The sequence below is a fragment of the Gopherus flavomarginatus genome, chromosome 5 (genome assembly GCF_025201925.1).
Source record: "Gopherus flavomarginatus isolate rGopFla2 chromosome 5, rGopFla2.mat.asm, whole genome shotgun sequence".
Taxonomy (NCBI): Eukaryota; Metazoa; Chordata; order Testudines; family Testudinidae; genus Gopherus; species Gopherus flavomarginatus.
In genome coordinates, this window is record NC_066621.1 from 131796982 (window position 1) to 131821019 (window position 24038).

Below are 24038 nucleotides of genomic sequence, written 5' to 3' on the forward strand. Positions count from 1 at the left end.
TTTCATTTTCCCATCCAGAATTACCCTGAACTCTTTAGAGGTTCTCCTCCCCCTTAGCCTTACCTCCACTCTGTAGGCCCTTTCATGTGATCATCAATCTTCAAGTTAGGGAGAGTTTGTTCAGACTAAATCATCTAGCAGTGTCACAATACAGAGCACTTCCTCTCCTGCAGTAGCCTGGAAGACCAGAGACCAAGAGTAACCTTTCGAAAAGTGTCTAAAGTCCCATTTTCAAAAGGGACTTAGGCACTTAGAAGCCTAAATCTCATGGACTTTCAATGAGACTCAGGCTTCTACATGCCAAAGAACCAGACACTTAAGGGAGTTCAGCGCCTGCATGCTTTTGAGAATCCCACCAGGCACCTATCTAGACCTTTAAGTGCCTAAATACTTTTTAAAATCTGTCCCTAAGTCACTTTTTTTAAAATAGGGCTCCGGCTCTGAAGTCACTTAGGACTGGGACTGGAAATAACTTACATTTTAAGTGTTGCTTTTCACATTCTTTAGCTTTTCTTTTCATTCTTACCTAGTCAAAGGACTTCATAAAAATCAAGTTTAGAGTTAGGCTGGAAAATAAAAGCAGATATGAAGTGGAGTCAAATTGGCTACTGCTTTTATTAAACAATGGAACCAAGTATTTGCTCACTATCTGCATTAGAAGTTAAATATGAATTCCTTTTCTTACAGAATGAAGCTTTGCTATTTGTTGCCAAAAGTGAAATCTACCCTGAAGGTCCCCGCGGACAAACATTTACTTCAGCAGTTAGAGTTGTGTATAAGAAAACTTCTGTGTCAAGAAAAAGATAAAGATGTCTTGACTATTGTAAAACGAGTAAGTATTTTTCTAATCAAGGAACATTTTATGTTGCAGCTGTCACTGCAAATTAAGACAATTGTTTTCCTGGCTTCAGTCTTTGCTCTTGAGGTTGGGATAGGAGGTCAAGGACTCTGTTATCCTTTTTGTCAGTTTGAACAATTGGAATCAAAGAAAATGTCAGATTGAAAGATATATTCTGCTGAATTTAAGACAAAGAGATATTTTCTTGGTTTCTTAAAATACAGTTAACTGCTTGACACTGTGAGTCAGGCTTTCTTGTTTAGTGATTGTCTCAGCCTGCTCCAAGGGTAGCAGTATGAATACAGGTATGGGAAGAAACGTTCACATGGGTAAAAATGAGCAAGAATCCTTAAGGTATAAATGTTTTGCTATTGTTTCTATTCTTTAGTGACAAGATGCATTTTCTTAGTGCTAGATTGTACTTATTCCCAACACAGCCACTCAGGAAAGAGGTAGGAAGTAAAAATGCCCTCTTCTCCCAGTGCAGCCAGTTTAGGACTATCTGGATTGCAGTCATTATGGGTGCGTGCTGGCTGTTTCCCTCTAAGAGTGTGTGAGTGGGGTATAGATAAATATAGCTTTGCTTCCTCATATAGGTCATCCAGCAGAATGAGTATGCTACATCCCATAAAAAGCTGGGGTCATCACAAATTACTTTACCTCTCCCCCACTCCTAGTTTAACAGGGAAGCCCCAAGAGGTATTGACAGTGTCTGCATTACTCTTGTGCTCTTTAGCACAGTGCAGCTAACTTTAGATCATACGTAAATGGCACAATTTAGCCCTTCCTTTGTGAATCAGAGTGGGATTTGGTGAAAAAACAGACCTCTATGAGTATTTTCTGATTGCAACATTAACTTCTCAGCATATGGGTTGTTATATAAACTCATGGAGGATGAGTACATCAACTATGGGTCCATCAACTTGGCTATTAGCCAAGATGGTTAGGCACACAAATCCATGTTCTGGGTTTCCCTAAACATGTATCTTCCAGAAGCTGAGACTGAACAACATGGATCACTCAATAGTTACCTCATTCTGTTTATTCCCTCTGAAGTGTCTGGCACTGGCCGCTGTCAGAAAACATGATACAGGATATAGACCATTGTTCTGACCCAGTATGGTCATTATTATGTTCTCAACAATACAATAATGTTTCTTCAGTTTTAAAAAAATTCTTACCCCTATTAAGGTATGTTAGCAACAAGAAGAAGGTCAGGAAAATGTGGGACCCTTACTGAATGGGAGAGGCAACCTAGTGACAGATGATGTGGAAAAAGCTAAAGTACTCAATGCTTTTTTGGCCTTGGTCTTCACAGACAAGGTCAGCTCCCAGACTGCTGCACTGGGCAGCTCAGTATGAGGAGGAGGTGAGCAGCCCTCAGTGGTGAAAGAACAGGTTAAGGACTATTTGAAAAAGCTGGACATGCACAAGTCCGTGAGTCTGGATCTAATGCATCTGAGGGTGCTGAGGGAGTTGGCTGATGTGATTGCAGAGCCATTGGCAATTATCCTTGAAAACTCATGACAATTGGGGGAGGTCCTGGATGTTTGGAAAAAGGAAAATATAGTGCCCATCTTTAAAAAAGGGAAAAAGGAGAATCCAGGGAACTACAGTCTCACCTCAGTCCCTGGAAAAATCATGGAGCAGGTTCTCAAGGAATCCATTTTGAAGCACTTGGAGTAGAGGATGGTGATCAGGAACAGTCAGCATGGATTCGCCAAGGGCAAGTCATGCCTGACCAACCTGATTGCCTTCTCTGATGAGATAACTGGCTCTGTGAATATGGGGAAAGCAGTGGACTTGATATACTTTGACTTTAGCAAAGCATTTATTACGGTCTCCCATAGTATTCTTGCCAGCAAGTTAAAAAAGTATTTATTGGATGAATTGACTTTAAGGTGGATAGACAGCTGGCTAAATCATTGGGTGGTGATCAACAGCTCAGTATCTAGCTGGCAACAAGTTTCAAGTGGAGTGCCCCAGGGGTCAGTCCTGGGGCTGGTTTTCAACATCTTTATTAATGATCTGGATGATGGGATGGATTGCACCCTCAGCAAGTTTGCAGATGACACTAAACTGTGGGTAGATATGCTGGACAGTAGGGATAGGTCCAGAGTGACCTAGACCAATTGGAGGATTGGGCCAAAAGAAATCTGATGAGGTTCAACAAGGACAAGTGCAGGGTCCTGCACTTAGGATGGAAGAATCTCATGCACTGCCACAGGCTGTGGACCAACTGGCTAAATGGCAGTTCTGCAGAAAAGGACCTGGGGATTACAGTGGACAAGAAACAGGATATGAGTCAATAGTGTGCCCTTGTTGCCAAGAAGGCCAACGACATACTGGGCTGCATTAGTAGGAGCATTGCCAGCAGATCAAGGGAAGTGATTATTCCCCTCTGTTCGGCACTGGTGAGGCCACATCTGGAGTATTGCATTCAGTTTTGCTCCCCCACTACACAAAGGAGTTTACCAATTGGAGAGAGTCTGGCAGAGGGCAATGAAAATGATTAGGGGGCTGGGGCACATGACTTGTGAGGAGAGACTGTGGGAAGTGGACTTATTTAATCTGCAGAAGAGAAGAGTGAGGGGGGATTTGATAGCAGCCTTCAACTACCTGAAGGGGAGTTCCAGAGAGGATGGAACTAGGCTGTTCTCAGTGGTGCAGATGACAGAACAAAGAGTAATGGTTTCAAGTTGCAATGGTGGAGGTCTAGGTTGGATATTAGGAAAAATTATTTCACTAGGAGGGTAGTGAAGCACTGGAATGGATTACCTAGGGAGGTGGTGGAATATCCATCCTTAGAGGTTTTTAAGGCCAGGCATGACAAAGCCCTGGCTGGGATGATTGAGTTGGGGTTGGTCCTGCTTTGATCAGGGGGTTGGACTAGATGACTTCCTGAGGTCTCTTCCAACCCTAATCTTCTATGATTCTATGAAGGTATTGAATGTCAGTATTTTAAGCTTTCCTACCATGACGCATTTCCTTTTTAGCTAAAACTTAGCATGTTCTTGGAGTTATTGGACAGCGTAGGGTAAAAATATTATTTTAACTTCTTTTTTTTATAGACGGTGTTAGAATTGGACAGAATGGAAATCTCTATGGATGCTGTAAGTTCCTTCCAACTTTTACACTTGCGAGTGAGAGTTAAAAATGTATGGCATGATATATGATTATTTCTATGACTGTTTTGTTTTTTTTAAACTTTAATCAGTTTCAGAAAAGGTTTTATGAAAATGATTTGTTGGATCAAGAGAAAGAAAGAGAAGAACAGCTCCTGTTGGAAATGGTATGTTTTTTAATATAATATGCCAGCCATAGTTTCATAACTTAAAGCTAAATATTAATGTATGCTGTTGGGAAGGTGATTCCAGGGTATGGGTGTGGTGAAGTGTGTATTATGGAGGTAATCTGGGGTCTACGTAATTTCCTTTTCCATTGTAAAGTAGGGTTAAATCCCTAAAAACAACATAAACCTCCCTCTAATTATTACCTATATTACACAATGTCAGTTAGGACACTGAATTTTTGAGAAATTCCACACTTGCATGCCCTGTAGATTAAAAAATTTTAAGCGCTTTAACAACACTTCTTGATGAAAGTTTTCAAGAGATCCTCGTGTTTTGGCAGACTTTTGTAATGTAATGATCTAAATACTTCAAAATTCGCACTCAGCTTCAGTATGCAAAAAAGCTAATGTCATAACTTTTCTTGTGTGCCAAGAAAGCCAAAGGAGGCTGTGTATCTGCTGTAGGCTGTCTTAATAAGAAAGAAGGGGTTGGAGCCAGTGACAGCTGCAGCCTAGCAAGGGGAGGCTCAGTGTGGGTTGCATGGAGCACAAGGGGCTGGTAGGCACTCAGGAGTCGCTCAGTGTTGAAAAAGAAGGCAGATAAATGCTATTGCTTCCCTGCCGCTCTGGTTTCTGAATCTACTGTGGTTCACTGGAGCTGTAAGCCTGGCAGAACTCTGCAGCTGGCACTCCCCGGGTAGTCTACCATATCCCTAGATGCTCACACTCCAGCCAGTGAGCTCTCTGTATGCCTATACTGCAATGAGGGTATGTCTATACAGCAAATAAAAACCCACAGCTGGCCCGTGGGGCTCAGGCTGCAGGGCTGTGTCACTTCAGTGTAGATGTTTGGACTCAAGCTGCAGCCCAGGCTCTTGGATCCTCCCACCTCACCGAGTCGTAGTCCCCTGGCTCCAGCCCAAGCACGGAAGCCTACACTGCAATTTCAACAGCCCTTTAACCTGAGCCTCGCAAGCCTGAGTTAGCTGGCTTGGGTAAGCTGTGGGTTTTTAATTGCAATGTAGGCAGGTGCCAGTTGCTTCCTGACCTGTCTGGTGTGTGAGAGCTGAGGGCCTGATAGGTTTTGGAGGAGGATTGCGTGCTTTAGCACACCACCTCTTGTTCACAGTGGCAGGACTCCTCTCAAACGAGCCATCACAGGTTCAACACTGACCTGGAAATACTACCTTGTCCTTCCAACACTGCTGCAGAGCCCTCATACCTGACTCTCTTTGTTCTCTGCAGACACCACTGAGCCTCTTGTGCTGGGCACTGGCATCCCCAGCTCAAGCTCCACTCACCAACACCTTAGGCCGCCTCTCTGGCTTGCTCAACTTCCTCTGCTGATCTCAAGCTCCAGCCAGATCTAGGTAGCAAGGCTATCTTGTGAGCTCAGTCAAGGGGTGAGATTGGATCAGTACGTGGGCAGGAATGTCTAAGGGGCTTATCCAACTAATTTCTGAGCTGCTTTCCCACCCCTGCTTTGCAGTTCTATACTCAGTTCAGTCCTGCTGCCCACCTCTACCCAGATTTCTCACATTTGTAACAGGGAAGTAGGAGCTGGCTTGGGCTTGGGTGCTTGTGGACTGGGATTAATTCAGACTCCCCGAGCTCCCCTGTCATGTTTCCCCTTTATATCATGCTCATGTTAGCTTGGCCTTGGCCTGGTGGGGCTATGCTGCATGCTCCTGACTGCATCTACCTCTGTCAGAGCCCCAGACTCTCAACTGCCAAAACTCCACACTTGTATGTCCTCACCCTGATGCACCTCTCCCCACTGAGACTCCCACGCCTCCTGGTTGTCCCCTGCCAGAGTCCAGCAGTGTCTTACCTGAAACATACCTTGGCAGTCCCATATTACTACCCCAGGCATATCCTGGCACTTCCAACTGGCCCCAAGCCAGAGCCTCACACTCCCCTCAAAGGTATCCAATTGCTGAAGCTTAACTCCAGCCTCAGAACACTTTAGTTAGAAGTAACACATTCTACAATAGTATAGTAAAAATATGAGATGGTGGTGAAATGTCTCAGTCTCACTGAGGCTGGAGTTAAGTTGTGTGTTTGAGCATGGTTTTGAGGAACTTGATGTGTTCGATGTGTGGTTGCATGCAGAGTCTGAGTACATCTGATCAGTATGAATTAATCTGGTTGTTAATGGTGCATAAATTGGTGAGTTCCTTGATTTCAATTATTTAGTTAATTGGAACTACATTTGAACAATCTTGACCATGATTTAATGAAGTTTTTTTGTGTGAATAGTAACTAGAACTCTAAATCAAAGAAAAAACAGACCTTTCTAGGTTCAGTTGATGTGTGTATTATGAGATGTAGTGCAGGAAAGCAAAGCTAATGTTACATAGCTTGGAGGGGGAAGGATCATGCTTACTCTGTTTGGAAAGCACCAGGCACGCTGAAGAAGTTAATAGAAATAATTTGACTGAAATGATATTTCATGCATATATCTATAATTTTGTGTACTATCTGTTATAAAACTAGCTAATAGTACAGACATGAAAATGAGTTTACTAAAATATGAGAAATTATTATATTTGGTTCAAATACCTTGCTTTCAATAGAGGTTTATTAACTCCAGTTATATCAGTTTGGATTTAAATATTGTCCATCTATGTTGATATTGAATCTTCATGCTGTTCATTAGCCAGACCTTTTAAAATTCCGTATGTAGTCTAGAATCATAATAGCCACATTGCACAATAGATATAGCATTTCCATTTTAAACGCCCAATTTCTGTGTTACAGCTTCTCCTCTTTCTGGCTAACATTTCTCTTGTTTGATCTCAGCCTATAAGCATCTTTTTGAAATAGTTTAATAAAAATCAAGATGCTTTTGAGTTGTAAGAATCTGAATAAATAGTAATTTTCATCTGTTAAGAAATTTTTCAGAGCCCTTCCTCCTTGGTTAATTCAAAAGCAGGTATGCTTTAAAGCTTCGCACTTAGCTTGTGCAAAGTCATGTATGGGGAATTATTTTGTTTTGTTTGGTTTGGTTTCAAGAAATGTGTTTTTAAAAGAAAACAATACCTTGTAAAAAACAACATAATAAGCATCAATTAACTACCATTTTTCATGGAGGGGAACATTAAGATCAAATTTCCTGAGTCAACTTTACATTGTGTTACCCTACTCTTTTGTTATGATCTCTACTACAGTAAAAGCACAATAGATCATTCAGAGTTTTTGCTGGGTTCCAGCCAATATTCATTAGTGAACACACAACAGTGTTATTGATAGAGGGGGACTATGTTCAAATAATCGAGAGAAGAAATTAATTTGTAGGTTAGTGGGTTGGGAGCATGCTCATTTACAGGAGGCCTTCAACCTGTGTCGAGTGTGAATTCTCATTCTTATGAAATTGTTTCCATAATAGGAACAATTAGAAAAAGAGAAGCAGCAGAATGAGGGAAGGTCTACCAGTATCAGTGATAAAATATTTGAAAAGAAGCGTAAGTTTTTTGTTTTTGTGGGTTCTTGTTTTTATTTTAGGGGGATGATTCTTGGTAAATGAAGTTAATATAGTATTGTTCTAGGAAACATGATGGTGGGTGTTTAACTTAGTAAAGAACTCTTGTTGTTCTGTGATTTTTTTTTTCTTTAAAAAGGGTAATTTATAAAAAATGGTTTTGGTGTGTTACATAGCATAGTATTGCTTTCATTAATAAAATACATGTCCAATACAATGTTTTCTGCTAAGAAGGTAGTAGTATAATTGTCTGTCTGTCTCTAATTTCTAGGGTACCACTATCATACTATTATAGTATTATTACTGTTTTCCCCAGTATCATACCAGAGATGTATATAATATTTTATATCTTTATGTAAAGTAAGGCTGTTTATCAGAGTGCAGTATTTACAATAAACTTTGTTTTAGGTAGAGACAGTAAAACATCATCAACTTTGTCAAAAAGTATATCTCTTTCTGTTTCTGGAAGCTCTTCAAGTGCATCAACAAGTAAGAAACAACTCTTTAAACATTTTATAGGATACTTGTATCTCTGCTGTGTAAGTTTGAAAACAGACAAAGATACCATTGACTCCCCTGGGGGCCAGGCTTTCGCCTGTTGTGCACATAAGAAAGCATTGCAGTTAGAGAACACGTGGTCTTTTTACACTTAAATATTTTCTTGGTTGTTGTTTGGTAGTTTATGAGTTGTGATGTAAATGAGATTTATTGCTGTATTATCTTCCAGCTCCTTTAATTAGCTTAGACTAAGAAAAAGTAATGTAAATAGACATTCTTACTACTGATAAAAGACAAACTGCAATAATTTCTGCACTTTAAATGTATTTGCTGCTTATTTGTTTCAGGCAAAGAAGGGAAGAAATCTAAGTTGGTTCGAAGCCATTCTTTCAGTACGCAAGCACTGCATCCAAAATATGGCAACATAGACAAGTGTTCTAAGTATGTTTTCTTCGAATAGATTCCACTCCTAAGGTCAAATTCTGGCTACCCCTTATAGAAATATATAGGTATTCTCCAAAACATGGAGAATATACACCCCAAAATGTACTCCTGAATTCTACGATGTAACACCCCAAGCCATCTTATAGTTGTGCAAAGCAGGACATAACTTGTCCCATCTCAGAACTCTGAATAACCTATGGGGTATATTATCCATTATCACCTAATACTGGTTTGTACCTATTGCATATCTGCTTTTGGCCAAATCACACCACTTTTCCTATGTTGTGCTCTCATTTGCAAAACACTTCAGGATATATTTTCCATCTGGCTATTTCCATCCAGGACAATGGCTCAATGAATATCTTTTTGCAGCAATTGCTATCCACTTTATGCAGACACCCTCACTCCTTTTATTGTGCCATGGCCCTGCATGGATAACATGCCAGACTTCTGTGCAGGTGTAGTAAATGCTTAAGGCATTAGGTCAGCAGTATTCTTTAGTGCATGCCTAACTTTAAGCACGAGTCAGTAGGGCTGCTCATGTGCTTAATGTTAGGTGCATGCCTAACAGTGGTACAAGTACAGTAGTACAGTCCAGTACACCGTACCAGTAAGATATTTATAGCTGGTGTGGCATACTGGAAACACACAGGAGTAGCCCGCCTCAGCCCTTCTATGTAGCTGCGTCTCCTGAGTCTTCCTGCCTGGGATCTGTATAGCAGCCCCACCGGAGGACTGGGCTAGCCATGCCAGAGAAGCTGGTGGTGTGGAGTCGCTGTTGCGGTTCCCGGGAGAGCACTGAACTGCAGGGCTATCCCGGGAACTGCAGCGGTGAAAGGAGTAGAACATGGGGCCACTGCATGGCCCCACACTGGCAGCTCCTCTGGCACATCTGTACCATCCCCAGCCCCACCCGTGCCCCCCAGCCCTGTCCTCTGGCAGGGCTGCTGCACAGACCCCAGGCAGGAGGACTCCTGAGATGTAGCTGCGTAGAAGGGCTGGTGGCAGGGTCCGGGATGGTACAGCAGCCTCGCTGGAGGAGCTGTCAGCATGGGGCCACCATGTTCTTCTGCTTCTTTCACCGCTGCAGTTCCGGAGAGCCCTGATCTCCTGGGAACCACAACAGTGAAAGGAACAGAATGTGGGGCTGCTGAGCAGCCCCATGCTGGCAGCTCCTTCAGCGCAGCTGTACCACCCCCAGCCTGGCCCCCAGCCCTTTCATGCAGCTGCATCTCCTGAGTCCTCCTGCCTGGGATCTGTACAGAAGAAGTATCCAGTGCAGCGACAGGAGCACAGAGCCCCCACCCCCAGGTAACGTGGGATGAATGTGGGTCATGGGAAGGGGACTGGGAGAGCACAGGGGCTCTGGGCTGGGGGTGGGGAGGAATTATGTAGGGGGGCACGTGAGGAGGTCACCTTTGTGCCCTCCCAAAAGTGCAGCATACTGGCAAGAAATGATTTCTACTTGCACCACTTGTTAAATAATGGTCTAAATTAGTTGGGAAGGGTGTGAACTTTTTGTATTTGGGTGAAAAAATATAATTTTAATAGAAATCTGGTTTTATACATGGCAAACATTTAAAGACCCAGAAACACTGCTTGTGACTTACTTAGTTTAATGTGCAATAGGTAATTTATCACCTAATTATTTTTCTAGTAAAAGTTCTGCAACAGGATATACTTCTTCTATACCAGGAGTGGGAAAAGGTTCTATGCTACCATTTAGTGGTAAGTGTTGTTGTTGTTGTTATATGTATCAAAGTAGCTCCTAGAGGCCCTGGAGAAGATCAGGGCTCCATTGTACTAGATATTGTATCAACATTTACTAAAAGACAGACTCTCTGCTTTAAAACAATAGGATTATAACTGACAAAAGGAAGAGAGCAGGAGAGGAACACTAATAGCAACACCTGGCTACGTAAACTAGCCATCTGATAACTATCAGGTTGCAAATAAAAAAAAAAAAATTCGATAATCTCTACTGTCCACTATCATCAGTTTGGTGTTCTGTTGTAGTCCCAAATGAAACTTGGGAAGAATTTGAAGTAATATCGCATAGGGTCTTTACAAATTAATTCTGGAAGGGTGTTCCAGGCATAAAGGGCAGCACAAGATAAAGCGCAAAGTGACTGGTTAGAAAAGTAGACAAGCCAGTGATGGAGAGCTGCATAGTTGGGAGACTAGGGAAAGCAAGAAATGATGGTTAACAAGGTTAATCCCAGGAAAGATTAGTTTTCTGTTATTTGAAATCTCTCTCTTTTATTTTAGATTGCGTAGTTTAATTTGGTTAGTTTCCAGATATGGAATGCTCTTTAAAGATCATTACTACATTAAGCCTAAATTTCTCTCTGGCTATGGACAAATGGACAAGCGTTAATTTGAGTCATATTGTGATCAAAACAAAGATCTTTTAAAATAGTAGCTACAGATATTTCCAATGGCAAATGTTTATACAGTACAAACTCTATGCAAATAAAAAATGGTTCACCTAAACATAGTTAACATTAGACTGTTTAAAAATGTCGATGGCACATAACATTTGAGACATCTATATACTAAACCTGCTTCATTTTACTCTCTGAATATAGATTTGCAGAACTCTTGTAGAAGGAATTCCAGAATTGCCAACCCTAAGCATTCAAAAATCATGAGTCAGGCCATTTAAAAAAAATGTAGAGTTCTTTTTATTTGTCTTCTGGTGTTGGAAACTTTAGGTTAATGTTGTCAAACTTTTCTCTGCAGCCACACTGGCTCTAAACTTCATTTTTTTAATTCAAATATGAGATTCTCAAGTAATGACACGATTCCAGCTGTTGGGTGCTTTTTAAAAAATCCAAATGATGACACTTGAGATAAAATCCTCAGAGTTAGCAGCACTGGAATTCTGTCTAGGTAGAATTGCCTGTTGCAAATGTTATGTCAGATATAGCTAGGTCTGCTCTAATACCCCTTCCTAGTCAAACAGGCAGAAAGCTGACTGATTTCCCTTTGATAGTCATTTTTATTGGACAATTTAAAAATACCAAATAAAGCTAGTTCCTATTGACCCACCTGCTCTTCCTTTATTTGATCACCTTGTTCCTCAGAAGGCACCTGTGTTGCCCAGGTTTCAGAGTAGCAGTTGCCCATTTTCACTGAGGACCTTTGAAATTTAATTAGAAGTAATAAGTTCTGACTTTTCCTCCATGCCTCTAGAGTTGCTTGACTCCATCCTGTCCAAAATGCTAATAAAATCATTTTAAAATAAAATAAATTCATTTATTAACCATTTTCAAATATGCTTTCTGCGGTGTTCCCAGGTTCTGATTCCACTTGAGGATTTTTTGCATGCAAAGGGAATGAGAGAATGTGTTGCTTTTTCGAGGTTGGACTAAACAAAGACAGTGATCTTGCACTGCTACTCTATATCCTGAACATGGTCTAAACGAGGATTTCATTCTCCAAAACCATTAATGCTGTACTTCTTGAATTTTTAATTTTTTTATATGTTTGTTGATTAGCAATTTGCAAGCATTTAGAGGTGGAATCCTATGGATTAACCAGCAGAAAAGACAGCCTAGCACTCAGTAGATAGAGAAATATGTTCATATTTATGCACTGACCAATTCTTAATATACTTTTTTTTTTCATTTTTAGTTGCTTTTCTGTGTTACACATTTTTCCAAAAAAAATTTTTTTTCAAGTAGTAGACACTTAGACATGAATTTGGACATCCCTGACTGGGTGTTTTTAAAAGTAGAAATTAGACCTCTAGATGGCATAAATTGTGCTTGCAATTACTTGCATTCACAAATTTTGTATGTAGAAAGGGAGATCCAGTTTTAAAAAGCTGCCTATAAGACGTATATAATATCTGAGACATTTCATATATTAAAATTGATTCATTTTCTGTAGACCTTCTCAAGAAGTCTATAAATTATCAGCTATTTTTCAGTACTTCACCATACAATTATTTTTTTAGTAAAAATCTTTAAATTAGCCAAGTTTTTTTGTAGACAGGACAATTTTATGTTGCTCACCTGTTCAACCTACTGACAGATGTGTTGTCACTGTGCTTCATTCAGATTTAATTCCCTGTATAATTGTCTACTGCTTTCTTTCAGATGATTCATTCCGGACTCGTTCCACCAATATTAGTGGGAATGCTGTCTTTTCTTCCACTGCCTCCGTAGCAACTTCCTCCCGTAATACAGCTAACTCAATTGACCAAAAGAACAATGGGACTAAAGAGAGTCATTCACGAAAGATGAGCTTGTAAGTGATTGATTATAGTTATAAGCACCTTAAGGGAGCTATTTACAAATGGAACTCAGAACAGCCTGTAAAATTGCAGGGTTTATTTTTGTGTGTGTCCATATCTGTTCCATGCAATTTTCCATTCCCAGATTTTGGGTTCTCAAAAACATTTTTAGGACTATATTTTTCCTGTTTGAACAGGTCTTTTCATACTGTTCCTTAAATGTGTCTTTCCAATGTGTCTATCTGTTTTTGGGAGTAATGTGTTGATCAGTATTCCCTTGCATATGATTGGTTTTCAACCAACCACATACTCTGATACTTCGGCTATGTGTAAATATGTGTTGCTAGTTCAGAGGTCTTCATTCTAGTTTACAAATACAAAATTACTTACAGTCATTTTGTTACCTGAAATTATAATGATCTTCTTAATTGGAAGTGATATTACATGATTCATACCTTTTGTGTGTGCATACAAAAAAACCCCTTCATTGTGAAGCAGTTTTTGAATACCTATATTTGACATATTTCTACAAATCCACAGAAATGAAAGAAAATAAAGGCCAGTTAATAGTATATACCCTCTATTCTTCCATCCACAAGAACACACACTATCATTACCACAATTAGCATGCACCAAAAACTGTCATTTATTCTGCCTTCTCTTCCAGTACAACCAACTGCTACACCAAACGTCTACAATTACTAGCTGTTAAGTTAAGCTCCTTAAATATGCTCTGTGTGTGTAGCAACCCACCCTATCAGCTTCACAGTGAAATGTTTTGTTTATTATAGGTCGAGCTAGCAGAAACACCTATTATTAAGGTTTTCTGACACTTTGCATTATAAAACTCTGATTTCAGTTTCTTACAACTTTGCTAGACTAACTCTTTGGCTTGAAATTTTCCATGCTAGCTGTGTGCCTCAGGCTGATTTTAATTTCAGTCAAAATAGTTCAGATGTTTCAGAGAAAGAGATTAGAGGAAGATATATTGTTTTGTCCATGTTAAAAAATTCTGGCCACCTTTTACTTTGACACTCTAATGCTCCTATGCATTGGAGCAGGGGCTTGACGTTGGACAAGGGGCATGGTCTTTGTGTCAGAGATTTGCCTTTTTCCTTGCCTGTGAAAATCTGCTCAAATTTGGCCAAGTTACAAGTCTTTCAAAAATTAGAGTTTGCACAAGCAACTACATGTCCCAGTCATTCCATCCACATTTGGCATTCTCTAGCCCAAGACTGAGCAGAAGTTTTCCTTGCAGTTTCAGTTCTGGGGTGCTATAGGCCATGATAGGTCTGGGTATGGTCACCTGAACTAAGAGCAAGTCTGCTGATGGGTATCAGCATGATGCCACATGATGAAATTTCTGTTTTTTCAGGGTTTTTTTTTAAACCTAGAAAATTACAGAAACAAAACTATGTTCAAAACATTATTCAGGTTGCAGGTGAAGGACTGAAACGATTAGGAAGTGACAGAATCACTGTTGCCTGTCCCTGGGAGTAAATCAGATTTGTGCAGTGAAGGAGGCTGTTTATAGGACCCTAATCTGATTTGTTGTACAAGCTGGAAGGTTTTATAAATAAGGCAGGGGACTGCAGGAAGAGAAGGGAGTGGGTCTCACAGTTAAGGCAGTTGAATGCTGCCCTGGAAAACTGTATTCTGTCCCTGCCTCTGCCACAGAGTTCCTGTGTGATGCTAGGCATGTCTCTTCAACCACACTTTTCACAGATAGACACTGATTACGTGTTCCTCATTTTCTGGGTGCCTGACTTGAGACTATTGGTATGTCTACACTGTAATTAATAACCCATGGCTTGCCTGTGCCAGCTGACTTAGGCTCGCAGGGTTCTAGCTGCAGGGCTGTTTAATTGCAATATAGACATCTGGGCTCAGGCTGATGCCTCGGCTCTAGGTCCTGCAAGATGGGAAGGTCCTAGAGCTCAGGCCTGAGCTATAATGTTTGTGCTGGAATTAAACAGCCCCTCCCACAAGCCCGAGTCAGCTAGCACAGGCTAGCTGTGGGTGTCTTATTGCAGTGTAGACATATCCTTTTGGGTCTGATTTGAAGAAGTGCTGTGTGCTCACTGCTGCAACTGAAATCAATGCTTTGAACATAGAAAATGCTATGTAATGGTAAGTGCTCTGAAAAAATCAGGTCCTAGATGTCTCAACTTGGGCATCCAAAATTAGTGGATACTTTTTACCTTAATCTCTCTGCGCCCCGTCTGTAAAATGAGGAAAACAATGCTCTCTCCTCTCAAAGAGGGGTTGTGAAGATAAATTAATGTTTGAGAAACATTCAGATATTATAATAAAGAGTGCCATAGAAAATCTAATGAGGAAATTAATAGTTCAATCTTCAGAGCAGGGTTTGAATAGTGTGCAGTAATGAAGGCATGAGGTCACACATTGAACAAGTATAAAATAAACTATTGAATAGCTTCTCCTTAAGTGAGCACCATCCATCCTGTGCACTGAATGAGGCAGGGGAACTATGGAAATAATAGTATGTGATCAAGTAATCAGACTTTCTCTCAATACATATACACAAGGGTGTCCAACTTTTGAGGCAACTCTTTGAGGCAGATGAATAGAAGTTTACTGGTAGCATGACCAAAAATGTGAGTGAATCATTTTTATGATTTGTAAATGGAGCCACAATTGTCAAGGGGCTTTCTAATATCCACATGAGGTACTTGGGTGCAGAAATTTGCATTGGTATTTTTACATTAGCAAATGTATGTTTACAAACTTATGTTGGAGCTCAGATCCCTCTTGGGCCCACATCAGAAATGAACGTAGAGAAAAATGATCCATCTCATTCTTGGAATAATTTACACATCTTAAATTAATCTAATTTAAATCCTTATCCAGTTCTCACAGTAGTTAGTAGAAAGACACTCATTAACTTTAGCATGATTTGATTGGGCCCTTAGGTAGTTTTCAGGCAGTAGAAATTACATGAGTTGATTATTGTGCTGAAGATGCCTCCTCTTGTATCTATGATGTCTTAATCACAGAAGTTATGAGGCTCTGAATTTAAGTATCTTTTGGAGTGTGGAAGAATCCCAAAGAACATCAATTAAATGCTTCAGCCCACAAGAGACCTCTCTTAAGTCAATTTTCAGAGAAAAGCATGTGTAGATCTGATTGTTACTAGCGAATAGACAATATTAGATTATGAGTCATCCTAGAATAGATATTGACATGAATCATAAATGTTAGGAATGGTATAAGAATCCAATCGTATACTATTATGATTAGTTTTATTGTTTTCATATGTGTATTCTCTCATTTTTGATGATTTTATAAATTTTCTTTTAGCATAAGCATTTTCCTTACTTTAATATAACATGGTAATGGCTTCAAATACAGGAAAGAAAGTAAATATCTGTCTGTGCTCTATAGATGATTCAATAAAAATGTTGGCCTGACAGAAAGACAATTTAAGAAATCTGTTTTACTGTAGTACATGTGCATACAGATAATGAGAATTTTGCACTCACTTCAGTGGTTTAGAATCAGGCTCCTAAAGAGCAGGGGTGAAATCCTTGCCCATTGAAGTCAATAACAAAGCTCTTATTAATGTCAAAGGGGCCTAGACTTCACCAAAATCTCAGTAACCAGTTTTCAGGCCATAGGTATTGGTGTATGAACCCATAATAATATTGGTTTGCATACATAACTTGATATAGTATCTACCATCCTTTCAGAGGAATAACACTGTTTAATGGGTTGAGCACAAGGCTGGGAGTCAGGAGCTCCTGACTTCTGCCCCCTTTCTGCCACTGACTTAACTTCTTCGAGTGCTTGCTCATATCAATTCCAATTAGGTGTGCGCGTGCCGCGTGCACGTTCGTTGGAAGATTTTTACCCTGGCAACACTCAGTGGGTCGGCTGGGTCGCCCCCTAGAGTGGCGCCGCCATGGCGCCGGATATATATCCCTGCCGACCCAACGACCCTTCAGTTCCTTCTTACCTACCGTGTCAGTCGTTGGAACAGTGGAGCGCGGCTTAACTGATCTCCACTTCCCTAGCTACTCGTAGTTCTCTCGTTATTCTTGTGTATATAGTTGAAATTTCTATAGTTGCAGTTAATTCTTACTCGTTTTTATAACGTCGTTAGTGTATATAGTTAAGAGGGGTTCAGGGATTAGCCCCTTCCCCACACCCAGTGCCGGGGCCCATGGCCTTCAAGCCGAGGATGAAAAAGGAGCGGGACTTTCATCTCAAACAGCTCCTGATGGAGGCAGCTCTTACTCCTCCGCCCTCGGCACCGAGCACTGGTCAATCCACGGGCAGAAGCACTTCTTCAGCACCGGTACTGCTAAGGCCTCTCGGCACCAACCATCGCTGGCACCGACGTCGGCTCGGCACCGTTCTCTCTCCCCGTAGGTGAAGAGACATAAGACTCACGTTGCTTCCGTGCCACCTACACTGCAGCCAGAGCACCCGGCTAGATCGGACCGCACGGCACCTACACCTGCCGCGGCACTGACAACGTTGGCACTGTCAATTCCAGTCCCGCAAGGGCCGTCGAGTCTGGTACCTGAAAGCTCCCTGGTGAGAGCCGTGGTCGAGCTCACTGTTCCCTCCATGCCGGAGACATTTTCCACGGTGAGGGAGCTGATCGCGATGACAGAGTCTGCCCTGCCTCAACCCCCGGCACCACCGGTGCGGGTCATACAATCGGTAGGCAAGCCGGCCTTGATGAGATCACCCTCTGTTGGCACCGCAGAGCGGCACCACTCACGATCACGATCCCACCGGCATTCTCGGTCCCATCATCGATCCCGGTCCCGACGCCTATTGCAGTCCCAGCACCGATCCTCGTCTCGGCACCGATCGCACTCACGGCACCAATCAGCGTCCTGTTCGCCGGCCCGGTACTTTTGGCACTGCTCCAGATCCTGGCACCGCTCCAGGCACTGTGACTCTCGTAGCCACTCCAGACGCCAAGCTTCGAGATCCCGGTCGACCTCCCGGCACTGCTCCGGTCATAGGTTCTGATCTCGTTCCCGGTACCGGTATGGCTCCCGGTACCGATCCCCCAGTGCCGCACAGAGCGAGATCAATCATAGAGGGAGACTCTTCCCAGGGGTTTTCAGCCCCTCCTTGGCCATCCTGACATGCATCGGTGTCCTCTCATGCGGACAGTTCCTATGCACAGGACCGTGACTCCAATGTGGTCAAAGAAAACTGCTTCCGGCCATCGGGTAGCAAAGTCCACGAAAGTCAGTATGTACTGCTTTCCTCTGGGCGTCTTTTTTGGGAAAGGACCCAGAATATCCACAGCTACTTGCTGAAATGGGACCTCAATTATGGGGAGTGGCTGGAGAGGGGCCTTGACCTGGTCTTGGGGCTTTCCCACTCTTTGGCATACCTCACAAGACCGGACATACTTGGCAACGTCCTTGCCCATCCCCTCCCAGTGGAAGGACTTCCCCAATCTGTCTTTGGTTCTGTTCACCCCAGCATGGCCACTGGGATGATCATGGGCCAAGCTTAAGAGCTTCCCCCGGTACTTAGTTGGAACCACCAACGGTTTTTGCGGCTGCCATTCTTCCCGGTGTCCACCAGAACGAATCTCCTTGTATAAAAGTCCTTGGTCTATAACAAACCGGGATCGGTGAGAAGAGCTGAGAGGCTGTCGGGTGCTCCGTGCCGCCGCCCAAGCTTTCTGAAGGCTGTCATCCGCTTCCTGCTCAGTCTGGAACTGTTCCCTTGAGGCTGGAGACACCAGTTTTTCCTCAGACTGGGGACTTGGACTTGGTCCCTCTGGAAGCGATGTAGGTGATGGGGTTGTTTCCGTTGCTGGTGAACCGCTCTCCGCTGGTGCACCTGAGGGTATTTCAGGCTCTGGCTGAGCCTTTTGGGTATGGCTGTCTGTTGCTTCTGCCAGTTCTGGCTCGCTGGCGCCCTCTGGCGTTGAGTTTGAAGCTGTGGTTGCAACTGCTGGTGCTGGTTGCTGTTCCAGTTCCGGGCCTGGGACTGGAGGTGCTGTGGCTGTTTCAGTGGTTCGCATGGAATCCGGGTCCACTATCTCTGTCTGGGTCTCTGGTAACACAGACGGGGCGTCTGTGGACGGCTCAGGAACAGGAATGGGTCTGGAAGCTTGCCTGGTTTGGCTATGTGTAACCATTCCCACTCGCTTGGCCCGCTTCACCTGGTTGGCCAAGTCTTCCCCCAGTAGCATGGGGATGGAATAATTGTCATATACTGCAAAAGTCCACATTCCTGACCAGCCTTTGTACTGGACAGGCAGTTGAGCTGTAGGCAAGTCTACAGCTTGTGACATGAAGGGGTAAATTGTGACTTGGGCCTTTGGGTTGATGAATTTGGGGTTGACGAAGGATTGGTGGATAGCAGACACTTGTGCCCCCGTGTCTCTCCACGCAGTAATCTCCTTTCCGCCCACTCTCAAAATTTCCCTTCGCTCTAAGGGTATTTGAGAGGCATCTGGGCCTGGGGATCTTTGGTGTGATGGTGGTGTAATGAACTGCACTTGGTTGGCGTTCTTTGGGCAGTTGGCCTTGGTATGTCCCAGTTCATTACACTTAAAGCATCTTCCAGCTGTACTGCTTCTGGTTTTCGTGACATTCTGGTTCCTGTTTTCTTGTGTTGGGGTGCCCTCCTGTGTTTATTGTCTGAACTGCAGGTTCTCTGTTACCTCCTGGGGTCTGCCTAGCAACAGTGCCTTTTTCCCTTTCTTCCTCTAGCTAATCTTTTAAATGTAAAGTAAACCAGAAAAACCACTTTATTTGCATGTGTATTGTGCTGGGTACTTGACTCTCAATCGGAGTGCTATTGTCTGACAAAAGACCCTTAATAGTTCCTTAATGGTTCCTTGCTTAATATGCAAGCTACTGCCAGGAGAGAACAGAAAAAAAAATTTCTCTCTGGTTCCTTTTAAAACCAAACCCTCTCTGCTTAAAAGCCCCTAGCAGAGAAGAGGAAAATATAATATTCCTACTGGCTTCTGGATTCGATCTTATCCCACGGCTGCCACCACGTCATAACATTTTTTCCCAGATCTGGACCTTAGCGTCCAAAATATGAGTGTTAGCATGAAAACCTCCAAGCTTAGTTACCAGCTTGGACCTGGTACTGCTGCCACCAGCTAGGAATTATACAGTGCCTAGCTCACTGTGGTCTCCCCAAAACCTTTCCTGGGGGACCCCCAGACTCAGATACCTTGAGTCTTACAACAAAGGGAAATAACCCCCTCCCCTTGTTTCCTTGTTACTTCCTCCCAGGCTCCCCTCCCTGGACGACCCTAGGAGATTCCCTGCTTCCAGTCCTGGAAACACAAGTACCGAGAGATCTAATCTCTCCCCCTCACCCAGAGGGTATGCAAAGTCAGGCTTAGTAAATCTAACACAAAGAGATTTTCCCCCTGACTTCTTCCTCCCACCAAGTCCCTGGTGAGCTGCAGACTCAATTCCCTGGAGTCCCCACTAAAGAAAACTCCAACAGGTCTTAAAAAGAAAGCTTTATATAAAAAGAATGAAAAAGACATTAAAAATAGGCTCTGTATAACGGTGACAATATACAGGGTCAATTGCTTAAGAAAAAAAAATGAATAAACACTCTTATCCAAAAAGAATGCAGTTCAAAACACTCCAGCAACTACACACATGTAAATACAAAAGAAAACAATATAAACCTATTGTCTTACTATCCTTGTACTTACAACTTGGAAACAGAAGATTAGAAAGCCAGGAGATAGAAAAATCACTCTCAGAGCCGAGAGAGTCAGACCCAAGACAAAGAACAAAGAACTCACACCCAAAACTTCCCTCCACCCAGATTTGAATAAGTCTTGTTTCCTGATTGGTCCTCTGGTCAGGTGTTTGGTTTCCTTTGTTACCCCTTTACAGGTAAAAGAACATTAACCCTTAGCTGTCTGTTTATGACAGATGTGCCCACCAGAATCTTCCAGGAGACCCAGGCCCAAGATCAAGGCCTCCATCAGTGGTCATTTTGGACACCTTGGGCGTACCACCAGGCCCAAGGTGTACCTCCAGTCCCATCTTGCTCTGCTCCATCGGACCACCGGGTGCTGGAGGTGACTGCCAACCGCCCCCCTCCTACCAGTACGGAGGAAGCGCCTGTTCAGCCACCAGACTCCCAGATTCCACAGGAACCGGAGGTCATCCAAGAGCAAGAATCCACACAGGACCCGCTTGTCGCTGGCCTCTCCTCTTCCTCCTCTCCTGATGAGGCGGTGACGGGGACATCCTCCATGGGCCCTCCTCCAATTGACCTGAGACATCAGGACCTCCTAAGACGAGTGGCACTCAATATGAATCTCCAGGTAGAGGAGGTGCCGTAGATAGAGGACCCGGTGGTGGATATTCTGTCGGCTGATACCCCCACAAGAGTGGCCTTACCATTCATCCGGACGATCCAGGCCAATGCTGATACCATCTGGCTGTCTCCAGTCTCTATTCCACCCGCTGCCAGGGGAGTTGAGGGCAAGTACATGGTGCCCTCTAAGGGGTACGAGTACCTGTACATCTATCCTCCTCCCTGCTCCCTTGTTGTAGTCTGTCAATGAGAGGGAACGCCATGGCCAGCAAGCTCCGGCTCCAAAATCGAAGGAGGCTAGGTGCATGGACTTACTGAGCCATAAGGTATACTCTGCAGGGGCCCTCCAACTCCGGGTGGCAAACCAGCAAGCCCTACTTAGCTGCTACAACTGCAACACCTGAGTGGCGGTGGGCAAGTTCATGGAGTTAGTTCCTCAAGACTCCCGTCAAGAGTTTTCTGCCCTCTTGGAGGAGGGAAAGAAAGTGGCGAGGATTTCCCTCCAGGCCTCGCTGGATGCAGCAGTCTCTTCAGCCAGGACTCTGGCTTTGGGAGTTGCCATGAGACGCATTTCATGGCTTCAAGTGTCAGGCCTCCCGCCGGAACTACAGCATACCATACAGGACTTGCCCTTTGACGGTCGAGGCCTCTTTTCTGAAAAGACTGACCCTAGGCTGCAAAGCCTGAAGGACAACAGGGTTATTATGTGCTCTCTCGGCATGCACACGCTGGTGACTCAATGCCGGCCTTTCCGCCCCCAGCCTCACCGCCCTTAACCTCCGCCTCGACAGAGGCAGGACTTTGGCAGAAGGCGTGGTCGAGCCGGTCGTAGACAGCAGTCAGGACCCCAAGGGGGCCAAAATCAGGGCACCTCCAAGCCATCTACGGGGCCAAAGCCAAACTTTTGAAGGTGCGCCCGAGGGCAGCGTACCAGTGACTTTCCAGGATCCTTTCCCTCCCTTTTACAACTGCCTCTACTTTTTCCTCCCTGCGTGATCCCAGCTAACTTCAGATCGTTGGGTCCTACGCACAGTGGAACTTGAGTGCCACCTCCAGTTTATTTCACTCCCCCCCTTCCACCCCCCATTCTTGTCCCTCTTCAGGGACCCCTCTCACGAGCAGCCTCTCTTACAAGAGGTGCAGACGCTCCTTGCCATGGGAGCCATAGAGGAGGTACCAAAGGACGAAAGGGGCAAGGGGTTCTGCTCCTACTATTTCCTAATCCCCAAGGCGAAGGGAGGTCTCAGACCTATCCTAGACCTGCGAGAACTCAACAAGTTCATGATAAAGTTGAAGTTCCGCATGGTATCCCTGGGAAGCATCATCCCATCCTTGGATCCCGGAGACTGGTATGCTGCCCTTGATATGAAGGATGCTTATTTTCACATCGCCATCTATCCTCCACACAGACGATACCTCCGGTTTGTAGCCAACCGTCAACATTTCCAGTTTACAGTCCTTCTGTTCAGCCTCTCTGCAGCCCCAAGAGTATTCACAAAGTGCATGGCTGAGGTCGCCGCCTCCCTTCACCGCCGTCAGATACACGTTTTTCCGTATCTTGACGGTTGGCTCATTCGAGGGACCTCCGAGGCACAAGTCACTCATTATATGGACATCGTCAAGGACCTATTCATGAATCTAGGCCTGATGATTAGTACAAAGAAATCCACTCTGGTTCCCACATGGAGAATAGACTTCATTGGGGCCATCCTGGACTCCAATCTCGCCAGAGCCTGCTTACCATAGCCTAGGTTTCAGGCGATGGTAACAATTATCCGAGGCCTATAGAACTTCCCGACAACTTCGGCTCGCAGTTGTCTCGGTCTCCTGGGTCACATGGCTGCCTGCATGTTCATGACCAAACACGCCAGGCTACGCCTCCATCCCCTCCAATCTTGGCTCACCTCGGTATACCACCCGGGCAGAGACACAATAGACATGATAGTCACGATTCCCCCGAGCAGCCTAGGCTCCCTCGACTGGTGGTTGACGCCCTCCCTGGTGTGTGCAGGGATGCCTTTCCATCCACCTCAGCCTTCTATGTCCCTGATGACGGATGCGTCATCTCTCGGTTGGGGTGCTCCCCTCGGCCATCTTCGCACTCAAGGCCTTTGGTCATCTCAGGAGCTGGCCTTGCACATCAGTGTCCGAGAGCTGAGAGCTGTCCGCCTTGCGTGCCAGGTGTTTCAACAGCATTTGCAAGGCCGTTGTGTCTCAGTGTTCACAGACAACACAACGGCCTTGTATTACATAAACAAGCAGGGAGGGACACGGTCCTTCCCCCTTTGTCAGGAAGCCATCCAGCTTTGGGACTTCTGTATAGCCCACTCGATAGACCTGGTAGCGTCTTTTCTCCCAGGAGCTCGGAGCACTCTGGCGGATCAACTCAGCAGATCCTTCCTATCTCACGAGTGGTCTATTCATATGGACATTATTCATTCTGTTTTCCAGAAGTGGGGCTTTCCCCGTATAGACCTCTTCGCTTCCCGCGAGAACAGGAAATGCCAGATGTTCTGCTCCTTCCAAGGCCTCTCCCCGGGCTCGATCTCGGATGCTTTCCTGATGCCGTGGACAAGCCAACTGCTTTACGCCTTTCCACTGTTCCCGCTGGTTCACAGGATCCTGATAAAGCTCCGCAGGACAGAGCTCGCTTGATCATGATCGCTCCAGCATGGCCCAGGCAGCACTGGTACACCATGCTGCTCGACCTGTCGATAGCCAACCCAATTACCCTACCTCTTCGCCCAGACCTCATAACTCAGGACCACGGCAGACTTCACCACCCAGATCGGCAATCCCTTCACCTCACAGCATGGCTGCTGCGTGGTTAAGCCAGTCCGAGTTACGTTGCTCTGCCTCAGTACAACAAATACTCCTGGGTAGCAGGAAACCTTCCACTTGGTCAATGTATCTGGCCAAGTGGAAGCGTTTCTCCTGC

General features: G+C 44.2%; 1 protein-coding gene across 3 annotated transcripts in view; it reads left to right on the forward strand.

Annotated features, from left to right (window-relative positions):
• PPP4R4 (protein phosphatase 4 regulatory subunit 4) overlaps positions 1–24038 on the forward strand; it is a 123408-nt gene that overhangs the window by 96210 nt on the left and 3160 nt on the right. For all 3 annotated transcript variants that reach the window (XM_050954463.1, XM_050954464.1, XM_050954466.1), the window contains 8 exons: positions 688–832; positions 3910–3951; positions 4056–4130; positions 7519–7594; positions 8020–8100; positions 8457–8550; positions 10211–10281; positions 12657–12807. In XM_050954463.1, coding sequence (XP_050810420.1) covers positions 688–832; positions 3910–3951; positions 4056–4130; positions 7519–7594; positions 8020–8100; positions 8457–8550; positions 10211–10281; positions 12657–12807 — 735 coding nt within the window. The remainder of the gene's footprint in view (positions 1–687; positions 833–3909; positions 3952–4055; positions 4131–7518; positions 7595–8019; positions 8101–8456; positions 8551–10210; positions 10282–12656; positions 12808–24038) is intronic.